This window comes from Equus przewalskii, chromosome 7 (genome assembly GCF_037783145.1).
Source record: "Equus przewalskii isolate Varuska chromosome 7, EquPr2, whole genome shotgun sequence".
Taxonomy (NCBI): domain Eukaryota; kingdom Metazoa; phylum Chordata; class Mammalia; order Perissodactyla; family Equidae; genus Equus; species Equus przewalskii.
The window spans coordinates 21,346,052-21,360,090 of record NC_091837.1 but is presented as its reverse complement, the minus strand read 5'-3'; the positions used below and the strand labels follow the sequence as shown (position 1 = coordinate 21,360,090).

The following is a 14,039-nucleotide window of genomic DNA, read 5'->3' as shown; positions in this document are numbered from 1 at the left end:
CATTCAGGACATAAGTCAGGAGCATAAATTTCCATAGGTAAGAAACTCAAAAGGGGCAATGAGTGGAAAATTAGCAATTTTGTGAGCATAACATTATCACCACAATGTTTTTAATAGACATACTCTTATTAACATGGTAATAGGCATTAATTTATCACAAAATAAAAAGTTCTAGGCCTTCTGAATGTTGAGCTGTCAAAAGTTCACTTAGCCTAAACTGGTGAACGTTGTGTAACAACATCATGTTACACGAATACATAGAGAATGTATACAAAAGAACAATGGGGTCACATGTTTGGAATACTGATACCACTTTTCACAGCATTCTAAATATGCCCTTGTCTTCTCAGTTTTTTCTGATTTAGCCCATATTTTCTTATCCAACAAACATTCTTTTAGTATTTCTATTGTTCAGCGTTAAGAGTCAATCTTCTCCCAAGGGACAAACCCAGATCAAGCCTTCAGCTTGTCAGGAAAAACGTTTTTTTGGATAAAAAAGGACTATCTTTACAAAGTATTTCCTATAACTCAAATTATCCACAGACCCAAATTATAACAACTATTAATAATTTCCTCGCTTATATTTAATACAATAGAGACTTGTGGAAGTAAAATACTATCCTTACACTCTAATATGGACTAATAAGTATTTACTTTGATGGTCTCATAATGAATTAATCACTAATATTTTCTCATCCTAACATTTCAATATATAAAAGGATTAAAGCCTAAAACTGCATTAAATTCATTAAACATATATGAATTCAGATACATTTTTCTATATATGGCATCTTTTTCTAGCCTTATCTTTTACTACAGTTCATGATTTGCTACAAATTCATGTAGTTGGTATCTAATCTGTAAACTCTTGAAGAATAATATTCTTAACCATTTTAAGTCACAGATGACCTGGAAAATCTGATGAAAATTATGATGCTACACATATGATGTTATTTAAAACTTTGGGGGAGCATGTTTATGAACCCCTTAAAGGTTTATCCCAATTAAGAACTCGTGCTGTAATAGTGCAGAACAGTGTATTTAGTGTGCAACCTTTTATTAAGAAAAGGAGGAAAAGAAGAACACATAAATTTGTCTTTAATCGTATTTGCATAAAGAATTCTGTGAGGATAAATAAAAACTAATAAATATAGTTACCTACAGGGGGCAGGGTGGGGGGAAAATATAGAATACACCAAGATGTGGGAGGAAGATTTGTCTGCATATACTTTTGTATTGTTTTCACTTTCAAACTCTGTAAATGCATTACTTGATTTAAAAGATTAAAGCACAAACACTAAACGCCAAATTCTAGAAAAAGCAACCTCTGTTATGGAAGGTTTGTCTCTTACTTGCTGGGTCAAGATTGTAATTAGTGAAGATGATGCTAAATATGACCTTTTTACATTCATAAAGTATATGCTAAGCATGGAATCAATTAATTTACACTACCAACAATGATAAGGTATTTACAGTTAAAGACAAAGCTGTTTTAAGTTATTACAGATTCATGCTACTTCATGTCCATAGCCAACAACATAGACTAACTTGGAATAAGAAAACAGACAATGACTGGAAGGAGATAGAAAGACGGAACTATGTAAAGCACAGTGCTTTGCCTGGCACACTGTAGGCTCAATAAGAAGTGCTGCCTGAATCCCACAGGCGGCTCTTACCAATTACAAGCTGAATGTGTCAAGCCATGAAAAGACGTGGTGGAAACTGAAACGCTTATAATGAAGTGAAAGAAGCCAATCTGAAAAGGCTACATACTGTACGATTCCAGCTACACGATGTTCTGAGAAAGGGAAAACTATGAAGACAATAAAGAGATCAGTGGTCGCCAGGAGGTGGGGCTAGGGGGATGAATAGGCGGAGCACACAGGATTTTTAGGGCAGTGAAACTACTCTGTATGATTAGCATAATGATGGACATCTATCATTATGCACTTATCCAAAACCATAGAATGTACAACACCAAGGGTGAACCCTAAGGTAAACTATGGACTTTGGGTGATAATGATGTGTCAATGCAGGTTCATCATTGTAACTAACATACGATCTGGTGGGGAATGCTGATAAGGGGAGAGGCTACGCATGTGTCAGGGCAGGAGACCTGTGGGAAATCTCTGTACTTTCCTCTCAATTTTGCTGTGAACCTAAAACTGTCTTAAAAAAATATAGCTGAATGGAGCTATACAGGTAAAGAGATATGGTAAACAAAGGGCAGCATACCTGCTTGGTCCTCTTTCAGCGTGTTGGAGATGGTGGAGCCAGTAAGGGCGGCCAGCGTTGCAGATGGGGAGGCTCTGTAGCGTGAAAGTCTGCTCAGAAGCATCTCATTAATGCTTTTTGCAGACTCGCCCTCTTTTCTCATTAGAATTGTGCGTTCCTGAAGTGGATTGGCTACAAATACACCATCTTCAACCTAATATTTAAAGAAAAAAAGGCCCTTAAATGATATGTTTCCATTTAGTTAGCAAATTTCCACTTGAGAATTATATTATTGTAATCTGGTTGTCCAAATGTATTTCAAAAACTGCACCTGAGTAGATGTAAACCTCAAAACTTCAGTATACTATAGAAACTACCGACGACAAGAGAAAGGTTACACTATGTTTGAGAGCTTTCTTTCTTTTTGGTTTTTCTTTTTGATGAGGAAGATTCACCCTGAGGTAACATCTGTTGCCAATCTTCCTCTTTTTTTTTTTTTTCTTGAGGAAGATTAGCCCTGAGCTAACATCTTTGCCAGCCTTCCTCTATTTTTTGTACATGGGATGCCTCCATAGCATGGCTGACAGGTAGAGTAGGTCCACACCTGGGATCAGGACCCACGAACCTGGGCCACCAAAGCAGAGCGTACAGAACTTTAACCATTCGGCCATGGGGCCAGCCCCTGAGAGCTTTCATTTTTTATAATAGCCCAGATTCTAAAAGTAATGAGGTTCTACGAAAAGCTGTTGATTAAAATTCATTATATTGAATTCCATAGGCAGTTCTCAGTAATTAACAAGCTTCTGACAGGTACAAGTAAGATGAGAAGAAAACAAATCAATCAGTTTTTGATTTACTATTAAATACGACTATGAGGATAATATCTTCTTGAAATATAATTAGTAGCTAAAATCCAAACTGCATATTAACAGCAGTTAACATCAGCCCCAGCTGCTTAGGTACTGGCAGGACAATCCTGCCGAAAGGCAGACTTTGTCTGCTAAGAATACATGTTGGCTTCAGCTGCATCCTTGGTGGTCAGCAGTTCCTCGCTCATCACTTGATTATGCCCCAGCAAAACTTCTGGAGTGCTGATTCCAAAATTCCTTCACCAATTTGGAGTTTGACTTTAAGCAGACCCCTGGCTTTCTTTATTGCTAAAAAGATCCAGACCACTTACCATAAGCTACTCCCACTCATCTTTCTTCCAACTCAAGAATCTTTGTATCCAGCCTCATTTATTCTTACTTTCCTCTTAGCTCAGAGGAAGAAACACTTCACCTCTTGTTATTTAAGGTTAACTCTTCCACTTTTGCCTCCTCTCTAACTGCTCCCTTAGTTAATTCCCTTCTGTCCCTTCACCGTCAATGCCTCCCTCTCTATTAACTTCCTTCTCCTTGGTTTCAAATATTCACAGGTCTTTGAGATCTTAAACAAAACGTTGGTGGCCCATTGAAATACCACCCCTTTTCTCCACTTCCACTAACTGTCAAATGTCTCAAATATATCTCATGCAGTCTCTGCATCCCACTGCCCCTTCCAGACCCAGGCTCCTGGATCCGGCTGGAGTCTCAGAAACTAGTGTCACCAGCAAAGATGGGCAGGACTGGCCTGAAGCTATGGGGTAGAGAGATAAGAGGGAATAGGAGAGCAAAGTGGCAAGGCTCACAGAAGCAAATTAAAGCAAAGAAGGAGTCCAAAGTGGGAGGTTGGTAACAGAGAAGCAGCAAGAGAAAACAAGCAAATTCAGAAGCACAGCCAGTAAAGATTCCCAGAGGGAGCTGTAGATACTGGGGGACACTTTTATGACACAGTCACAGATGATAAGGGAAAGGATTTCTTAAAGAGTCCAAAAACACTGTTTCTATTTCCTTGCCCCCGCTTCTTAACCCTTTGCAGTTGCTTAACCCTCTAACAAGTGGACATCCTTGACAGTCCAGGAGTACCCTAAAACCAAAACCATCCACCTTCTCCTCAACTTCTGCATAAGCTGTGCCACGGGTGCCTTGGCTTCTCCCTCCTCAGTCCTGGTGACAGAACACAATCCTGGTTTGCTTCTTCATAACATGAACACTTATCATGTGTAAGGTACTCTGCTAGTGAGCAAAGCTAACCCAGTCTCTGCTCTCCTTGTTCTCTCCTTCTTTTTTTGGTGAGGAATTTTTTTGGTTTCGTGGAGGAATAGTAAGTGGACGATTACTAGAGCTGTGACGATGAACGGTAGGATGAAGTGGACGGCGAAGAATCGGGGGGGGGGGTGGCTTTGTCTGTGGAGAATCCGCCTCAGATTCATTCGACGAGGTTGGTGCCTGAGGAAGATTCGCCTTGAGCTAACATCTGTTGCGAATCTTCCTCTATTTTGTATGTGGGTTGCCACCATAGCATGGCTGCCGACAAGTGGTGTAGGTCTGCACGCAGGAACCAAACCCGGGCACCGAACCCGGGCTGCTGAAGTGGAGAAAGCTGAACTTAACCATTAGGCCACAGGGCTGGCCCATTGCCTTGCTCTCTCTTATTTGCTGGTTCCGCATCTCCACTGACTTAAATTGGAGCTTGCCTAGGATTAAACCTAGGCTCTGGTGTCTAAGACCTCCGCCTGGAACACTCTGTCCCTAGCTCTTCCCATGGCTAGCTCTTTCCCATCATTCAGGTCTCAGGTAGAATGTCACCTCCTCAAAGAGGCCTTCTCTGATTACCAATCTAAAGAAGAATCTCCTCCACAACCCCTCCAAGCCAGAGCACATCACCCTGTTTTGTTATCTGCACAGCACTTACCACTCTCTGAAATTATCTTACTCACTAATTCATTTACTGTTTGCCCTATCGCCCCAACCGGGACTGAATGCCAGCTCCCCAAGAACAGGGAGCCTGCCGGCCTGGTTCACCATAGCATTCCCAGCACTTAGGAGGCACACAGTAAATACCTGATGGCTTGCTGAATAAACACATCAATGCCCTCGCCCAAATCCAATCCCAGCTCTCCACGCAACTCCCACGTTTCTATATCCAGACTCATCCTCGATACTGAGATCTAGTCCCACTTTTCTAACTGCCTCCCACTCCCTGGTTCTTCAACTTGAAGAGCCTACTTTCGCCTAAAATTGAACACATCCACATCTTACCACATTGTTTTAGACCCACCCTCTTGCTAGATTAACTTTTACCAAACATAGCTCTATTTATGTCGCACAACTCTAAATATAACCCTTCAAAGGCATCCAAGACAAAAATCAATCACTTTAAGCTTCGCATTCAAAAGTGTTGCCCAATCTGGCCCTAAGAGAAAAACAATGGACAACTGAAAAAAAAAAAAAACACCACAAAACTATACTGTTGTGTTTGAGTACTTTGAAAATACTGAAAAGAAAACCTGATAAAGCACCTGGGGGAAGCAAGGAGGACTGCGGTTTGCTACACGGTGGTACAGCTATGAACTGCTATACTTAGCAAAGAAGCTCTTCAGGATAAAAAAGCTACTGATTTAGAAAGAAGATGAGCCTGAGAGGAGAGGGAAGCAGCACGAGTTAAGAGTGACAAGAAGCCTCCCTCCTGGCTCCCTCCATGGCCCGAGCCACCATCATCTCCAGCCTGAGGACTGAACCTGCCTCTCACCTGCTCTCCTATTTCCCCCTTGGCACCTGTGTGCTATGCTCTCCTCTCCACACATCAGACAAGGATCATTTACAAATGTAAGTAAAACCACAAAATAAAACCTGTAAATAAAACAGGTCCTTCCATTTACAAATGTAAATAAAACCGCATCCTTCCCTGTTTGAAACGCTGTAGTGACTTCCCAACACACTTATAACAGAATCCAAACTACCCATAAGACCCATGTGGTCCAAAGTCCGCTGAACTCCTAGCCTCATCTGCCTCTGCTTGCCCTTTCTCATCATGCTTTCAGCCACAATGGCCTTCTGTCACTCCTCCAAAGTGCCAAGGTTCCTCCTAACTCTAGGCCTTGTACTTGCTGTTCCCTTCTCCCGGACTTAACAACCATTCCGGTTTGTCGGGGACTGTCCTGGTTTTAGCACTGAAAGTCCCATGTCCTGAGAAATCTCTCAGTCCCAGGCAAACTGGGATAGTTGGTCACCCTATCTGTCAGGAAGGATGGGTGCTAATCATTCAGATCTCAGGTCAAATGTCCTTCCTCAGAAAGGCCCTTGCTGCCAGCCAAACTACAGTAGCTCCCCTCCTCCACCCCACTCACTCTCTATCACACCATTCTGCTTTAGCTTCTCCCAGCATTTGTCACCAGCTGAAGTCATTCTGTTCTTGTTGTTTACTGTCTTACTGGCTAACTCCCCTCACTGTAATGTAAGCTCCTTGAAAACAAAAGCTTGTTACCCTGCTACCCAGACAATGCAATGTAGCAGGTACTGGATTAATACTGGATGAATGAAGGGCATCTTAGTCATCAGGATCATAATTTAAAGGAAGTAACAAACCCATAGAGAGAAGGAGGGAAAGGGATCTAGTGTGTCCATTACTGTAATGACCGTATGTTTAGGAAGGGACTAAAGAGGACAAAGCAGCAGTAAGATTGCCACTGAATCTATCTAAAGAACAGCAGTTTATAGAGAACAAAACAGAAGTGAAGATGTAAAAACTGTGCTGTGGGGGCTGGCCCTGGGGTGCAGTGGTTAAGTTTGGCATGCTCTGCTTGGGCAGCCCAGTTCGCAGGTTCAGATCATGGGCAGAGACCTACACCACTCATCAGCTATGCTGTGGTGGTGACCCATATAGAAAGTGGAGGAAGCACAGATGTTATCTCAGGGCTAATCTTCCACAGCAAAACAAAACAAAACAAAAAACTGGGCTCTGAAAAGGCACAAAAGAGTTATAGAAGATTCTCAAGTAGGGATGTGTTGAGTGTAGAAGTAACCAAATCAGGCAGGAAGATTCCATGCCTCAGCTATTCTGTAGTCTTAAAAGGCCAGAAGTGTAAGCGTCTTAGAGCTTCAAAAGGGCTGCGACTCCAAGTGGTAGACTGTTACATTAGTGGGCCCAGTGAATGACACGTCCTGGTATTCATGCCCTCATTTAGTCCCCTCCCACACTGCCTCTGGGCTTGGCCATTAGGAAGCATGGTGCAAGCAGAGGCTTGATAAGCACTTGTCCTCTTGAAAAGCTCCCATCTGAAAGGCAGCCTCTATGCTATCAAGAGGTCCAGCCTAGACTACTGAGGTCAAGTGGAGAGAGACTCTGGAAAATGAAAGACCACCTTGAATGTTACAGCCCCAGCCAAGCTCCAAGATGAATGAAGTTGCAGGTGTGACTTCAGCTTCTCCATGTAGAGAAGAACCACCCAGCTGAGCCCAGTCAACCTACAAATCATGACTGCTGGAAGTCACTTAGTTTTGCAGTGGTTTGTTGAAAAGCAGTAGATAACTGAAATATGCCAAAAGTCAGAGAAATTCTGTGATCCAAGTGTTATAGGTTGTTTTATATTAATAATAGCATAAATTAGTTAGGGAGATTATTCTCCACATTCCATTTCTTTACATCATACTCCTCTGTGTTTCTATAGTCTACCTTATATAAATGATTAGTTATCTAATTCCATTGAGTTAATAAGAAATCATTTGAAAGACAAGTTGGATCCTACTCTCCGATTATGTATTCATTTTAGCCATCCTTCAATCCTTTAGTTTTCCCTCAATCCTAGGTACCAAGAGGCCTACTCTATAGATCAAACTCAGCTGAATGTTTCATGAAAAATGATGCAATGCAAGGAAGAACACAAGTGGTGTTCAAGATCCCAAAAATGTTTTTAAAATTTAATTTTTTTCTGATTATAAAACTAATATATGATCTTTTCTATAGTTGTTTAGTCTCTTTAAGAATCTTTTTTTTTTTAAAAAAAAAGATTGGCACCTGAGCTAACATCTGTTGCCAATCTTCTTCTTTTTTTTTTTTTATCCTTCTTCTTCTCCCCAAAGCCCCCCAGGACATAGTTGTGCATTCTAGTTGTAGGTCCTTCTGGTTGTGCTTTATGGGAGGCTGCATGGACTGATGAGTGGTGCCATGTCTGTGCCCAGGATCCAAACTGGCGAAAGCCTGGGATGCCAAAGCCGAGTACACAAACTTAACCACTCGGCCACGGGGCCAGCCCTCTTTAAGGATCTTTAAATCTTGCTTTTGTCTATTCTTGATCCAAAAGCTACAATGGACTTTTAAAACCAGATCCTGCTCAAAACTCTCCAAGAGCTTTCCATGGCACAAGGAATAAAATCCAAATACCTTGCAAGGCCTTACAGGAAATGGTCCCGACTACCTCTCCAAATATTTACACCATTTAGAAACCAAATTTATCATGAATCAGGAAAGTAAAGGATTTCAGTATTCAGCCATAAAAAGAAGGAAATCTTGCCATTTGTGATAACATGGATGAAACTTGAGGGCATTATACTAAGTGAAATAAGTCTGTACGATCTTATTTATGATCAAATACTGTATGATCTCACTTATATGTCGAAGATAAAAAAGTTGAACTCGTAAAAACAGAGAGTAGAATGGTGGTTGCCAGGGGCTACCGGACGGGGAGATGGTGGTCAATGGGTGCAAACCTTCAGTTAGAAGATGAATCAGTTCTGGGGATCTAATGCACAGCACGGTGACTATAAATAATACTCTACTGTATACTTGAAATTTGCCAAGAGTAGATCTTAAATGTTCTCAACACACATACACACGTAGTAACTATGTGAGGTGATGGATGTGTTAACTGACTTGATTGTGGTAATCATTTCACAACGTATACATATGTCAAATCATCACGCTGTACACCTTAAACATACACTTTATAGATAAACTTTCTTGTCTGGTTTGACCCAGGCAGTTCACCAGAGGGCTATGGCTAAGCCCTATAATTTATAAATTTTGAAGCAGGTGATTTTATTATTTATTGAATAATTTAAATTTTAAAAAACAAAGTTAAAAATACTTCAACATCCCCAGAGTCTACTCCACTACCTCCCTCTAATTTCTCTCCTTTTCTCGCGACAAATCTCTGCAGAGAATTCCCTATTCTTCTCCCATCTCATCCTCTCCACCTCACTCCTCAGCCAAATCCATCTGGCTTCCACCCCTCTCCCCCACAACAGCTCTTGCTATGGCTACCACCAATGGCCTCCACAGTCTCCATTCAAAAGACCTCTTTCAGTCTCAATCTTGACTTCTCAGCAGAATTCAATAGAAGGGATAGGATTTTATTTTATATAAAATATTTTATATAGAATGGTCAGAAAAGTCTTTCTGATAAGGTGATCCTTGAACAGAGACCTAAAAAAATGTGAGAGAACACGTGGTTATCTGCAGGACGACGTCCCAGCACAAAGGCCCTGCGGTGGCAGCACACTTGGCGTCTCTGTGTGTCAGCAAGGAGGCTGGCTATGGCTCAAGTGGTGTGAGTGGCAGGTGCAGAGAGTGGGAGGTGAAGAGGGACCCAAATCACGTAGTACCTGTACAGAGGTCACGGGTTTGCGGATATACTTTGAAGGTAGAGCAGGGAGCATCTGCCGACAGGACATGGAATTTGGGAAGGGAAAAAAAGAGGACTCAAGAGTGACACCAAAGGTTTCTGGCCAGCACTGAAAGGACACAGATACCATTAACTGAAATGGGCGAGCTTGCAGGAGGAGTAAGTCTGGAGTAAAACTGGAAGTTTGGCTGGGGGCATATTTAGCCTGAGGTTACTATCAGACTTCCAACTGGAAAAGTCTCACATTCTGTGCATATACAAATAAACACCCACATCGATATGCATCTACAGCTCCGGGGACAGGTTTGGCTGAGAAGCAAATGTAAGCATCATCAGTATAAAGAGGCATTTAAAGCTATAAGATAGGACAAGATCAACAAGGGAGTCAGAACAGATAGAGCAGAGCGAGGGGTCCTGGGAACAGGTCCTGGCACACATGATTGTTGGAAGGTAGAGAAGACAAGGCTGGGCAGGAACAACGAGTGACAGGAGATGTCCTATAGGATGTCCCACAAGCCAAGTGAACACAGTTTCAAGAATGGGGGAGTGATAAAACACATTAAATACTGCTAAAAGGTCACGTAAAGAGCAGACTGAGTTGACCCTGAACTTAGTAACGTGGAAGTCCCTGGTAAACTTGGCAAGAGCTGTTTTGGTGGTGAGGATGCAAGACTGACCGGAGCAGGTTCAAGAGAGAATGCAAGAAAAGAATATAAAAACAGTAAGAATAAACTCTGTCAAGAGTATTGCTGTAAAAGGGAGCCAAAAATGGGGGAGTGGAGGTGGCTATGGGTTAAGGGAGTTGCTTCTGGTTTTTTTGAGGAAGATTAGCCCTGAGCTAACATCTGCCGCCAATCCTACTCTTTTTGCTGAGGAAGATTGGCCCTGAGCTAACATCCGTGCCCATCTTCTTCTACTTTCTATGTGGGACGCCTGCCATAGCATGGCTTGCCAAGCAGTGCCATGTCTGCATCCGGGATCCAAACCGGAGAACCCTGGGCTGCCAAAGCAGAACGTGCGAACTTAACCACTGCACAACAGGGCCAGCCTCGGGAGTTGTTTCGTTTTTTAAGACAGGATATTCTCCAAGTATTTGTACGCTGTGCTGAACGATCCATTGAGAGAGGAAAGCAGTTAACAATGTAGGAGGACAACTGCAGAAAGAGTCCGCCTCCCTACCCTAACTTTTATCACACAGCAAGTAGCAAAGACACACAGTGTTCTGAACCCAGCTTTTCATACTAAACAGTAGAACTTGGAAATTAATCTACTTCAGTCTATGCAGATCTGCCACATACTTGTTAATGGCTACACAGTGTTCCATTCTATGAAAGTAGCATAGGCAGTAAGCCAGATATCTATGTTTAGCTTCCCAAGTCAGCAGTTTAGAAGCTGCTAACCTAGTGGCTGGTGATGCTTAAAATTTTATTTAATGATGAAAAATTTCAAACATATGCAAAAACACAGAATAGTATAATGAACCTCCAAATACCCATTATCCAAATTCAACTATTATCCAGATAATGCCGCACCTGTTTAACCTATCCACATCTTTTTTGCTCAAGCATTTTGAAGCGTAGCACAGACATCAAGTAATTCCACTTTTGAATACTTCACTACACATCTTTAAAAATGACATTTTATTATATAACCACAATGTCATTATCATACTTTAAAAACAAATTAAGAAGAACCCGTTGGGTTCATCTAATACTTATTTTATATTCAAATTCCAAACTGTCTCCAAAAAAAATTTTTTTAACAGTTGGTTTGTTTGATTCAGACTCCAAAAATGAGTCAAAGGTGGTTCTTTTAATATAGAGCAGGCTCCTTCCCCCCCAACTTTTCATTTCATGCCACTGACAGAGGCTATTTCAGTTGTTCTCTTTCCTCCAAGGCTGGAATAGGCTTTTGATTGTATAACTCTATGTCTAAAACTATCTTTATGTTGTTTTTACACTTCATTGATACTTTGATTGAATACTGACTTCTAGGTTGGAAATCAATTTCCCTCAGAATTTTGAAAGGACAGCTCCTTTTTTTTGTTGGTGAGGAAGATTGGCTCTGAGCTAACATCTGCTGCCAATCTTCCTCTTTTTACTTGAGGAAGATTGGCCCTGAGCTAACATCTATGCCAATCTTTCTCTATTTTTTTTATGTGGGATGTCACCACAGCATGGCTTGATGAGCAGTGTGTAGGTCTGTGCCCAGGTTCCAAACCTGCGAACCCTGGGCCAGTGAAGTGGAGCACATGAACTTAACCACTATGCCAGCGGGCGGGCCCCATGGCTCCACTTTTGCCTCAAGTAATGCTATTGAATAGCCTGGTGATTTTCTAATTATCATCATTTGTATACCATTTTATTTTATTTCTGGAAGCTTTAAAATCCTCTCTTTATTCCTAATAATCTGAAATTTCAGGATGATGTGCCCCAGTGTGGGCATTTTTCATTCACTGTGCCAGATATCTTTTACTCTGGACATCAGTGTCCTTTAGTCTGACATTTTTCTTCTATTATTTCTTTGATCCTCTCCTCCTCTTTATTTTCTCTGTTGTCTTTTGGAACCCCTATTAGTAAGACTTTAGATGGATTACTCCTCTATGTCGTTTATCTTTTCTCTCATATTTACTGTTGTTTATCTATTTGTCCTACTTTCTGGGAGATTTCTTCTTATCTCTAACCCTTTTATTAATTTAAAATTTTTGACAATTGTAGTTTTAACTTCCAGGAGCTCTTTCTCATCCCCCAATTGTTCTTTTTTTGTGACATCTGGTTTTGTTTTTACGAATGCAGTATCTTCTCATATCTCACAGAGTAGTTAGTGTTTATAAAGTTTTATTCTACTTTTACTTATTTATAATTTTCAAATTGGAGGCTCTCCTCATTTATCTAGAGATCCTTGGTTGTCTGCTTTTTTTTAGTTTTTAAGACTTTTTATTAGGGTAATTTTTAAATGTACACAAAAGAGAGAATAGTATAATAAGCACCCCATGTACCCATCACCTGGCTTCAACAAGTATCAGTATTTTGCCAAACTTTTTTTACCTATTCCCCTCCTTTCTACACACATACCTCTCCAAAGTTTTGAGCTTTGTTTGCTAGAGTTGTTTTGTATCTGCTCTTTTTTATTTTTTTAAGGTATGCTTTTTTTTTCCCTCCCCAAAGCTCCAGTACATAGTTGTATATCCTAGTTTTAAGTCATTCTAGTTCTTCTATGTGGGATGCCACCACAGCACGGCTTGATCAGTGGTGTGTAGGTCTGTGCCCAGGATCTGAACCCACGAACCCTGGGCCACCAAAGCAGAGCACATGAACTTAGTCACTCAGCCAAGGGGCCAGCTCCATGTATCTGTTCTTTTTTAAAAGTTCAGTAGTAATCAGGAATGCTGTGCACATGGTTGAGGCTTGCTTACTGGAAGACACCGCTTGTGGGCGATTTGCCAGGGCAGCAAGTCTTTTCCTTGGATGAACCCCAGTGTCAGTATATCAAGATCTTTTTTCTGGAGTCATGCAGTTTCTTCTGAAAACCAACGTCTAGTCTTTTGCCTGGGCAGCCAGCACGTGAGCACAAATGCTACGTACACCAGAAAGGGGACCACAGTTCCTTTTTTTATTTTTTTTTTTGAGGAAGATTAGCCCTGAGCTAACTGCTGCCAATCCTCCTCTTTTTGCTGAGGAAGACTGGCCCTGAGCTATCATGCATGCCCATCTTCCTCTACTTTATATGTGGGACGCCTACCACAGCATGGCTTGCCAAGCGGTGCCATGTCCACAACTGGGATCCGGACTGGCGAACCCCGGGCCGCTGAAGCAGAATGTGCGCACTTAACCGCTGCGCCACCAGGCTGGCCCCAAGGGGACGACAGCTTTTATAAACTTTCCTTTTATAAACTTTCAGTCTATAGCCCTTGTCTCACAATGGCTCTGCGCCAGACCGGATGGCTCCAATTCCTAAGACTCTCAAAGGCTGGATGGGGTCCTCCTCTTGGGATTCCTCTGAACATATACTTCTTGTTTCGGCTTTGCCCACACTGAAGGACAGGAAGGGACACTACTATCTCCATCTTCTAAAATAGGGGGAACAAGAGATACTGCCTAGAGCTGAGGAATAAGAAAGAAAGGTTTAACCAAAAGTGACAAAGATACCCCAAAGAGGAATTAGAATGAATGAAATAAATACATTATGAAGAAGCAGGAAAGGAAGAAGAGGAATTGAGCCAAATCCTCATCTATTACAGCAAAAAGAAACATCAACACACAATATATGGAGTTCAGAAATCAAGAAACAGCAATATAAGCCTTTTATGAGAGATATCAAGGTAACCACGAGAAGAACAAAA

At 41.5% G+C, this 14,039-nt stretch overlaps 1 protein-coding gene across 14 annotated transcripts in view; it reads right to left on the bottom strand.

Moving 5' to 3' along the window:
* HECTD4 (HECT domain E3 ubiquitin protein ligase 4) overlaps positions 1 to 14,039 on the bottom strand; it is a 185,114-nt gene that overhangs the window by 104,734 nt on the left and 66,341 nt on the right. For all 14 annotated transcript variants that reach the window (XM_070628847.1, XM_070628848.1, XM_070628850.1 and 11 more), the window contains one exon: positions 2,236 to 2,428. In XM_070628847.1, the coding sequence (XP_070484948.1) occupies positions 2,236 to 2,428 (193 nt within the window). The remainder of the gene's footprint in view (positions 1 to 2,235; positions 2,429 to 14,039) is intronic.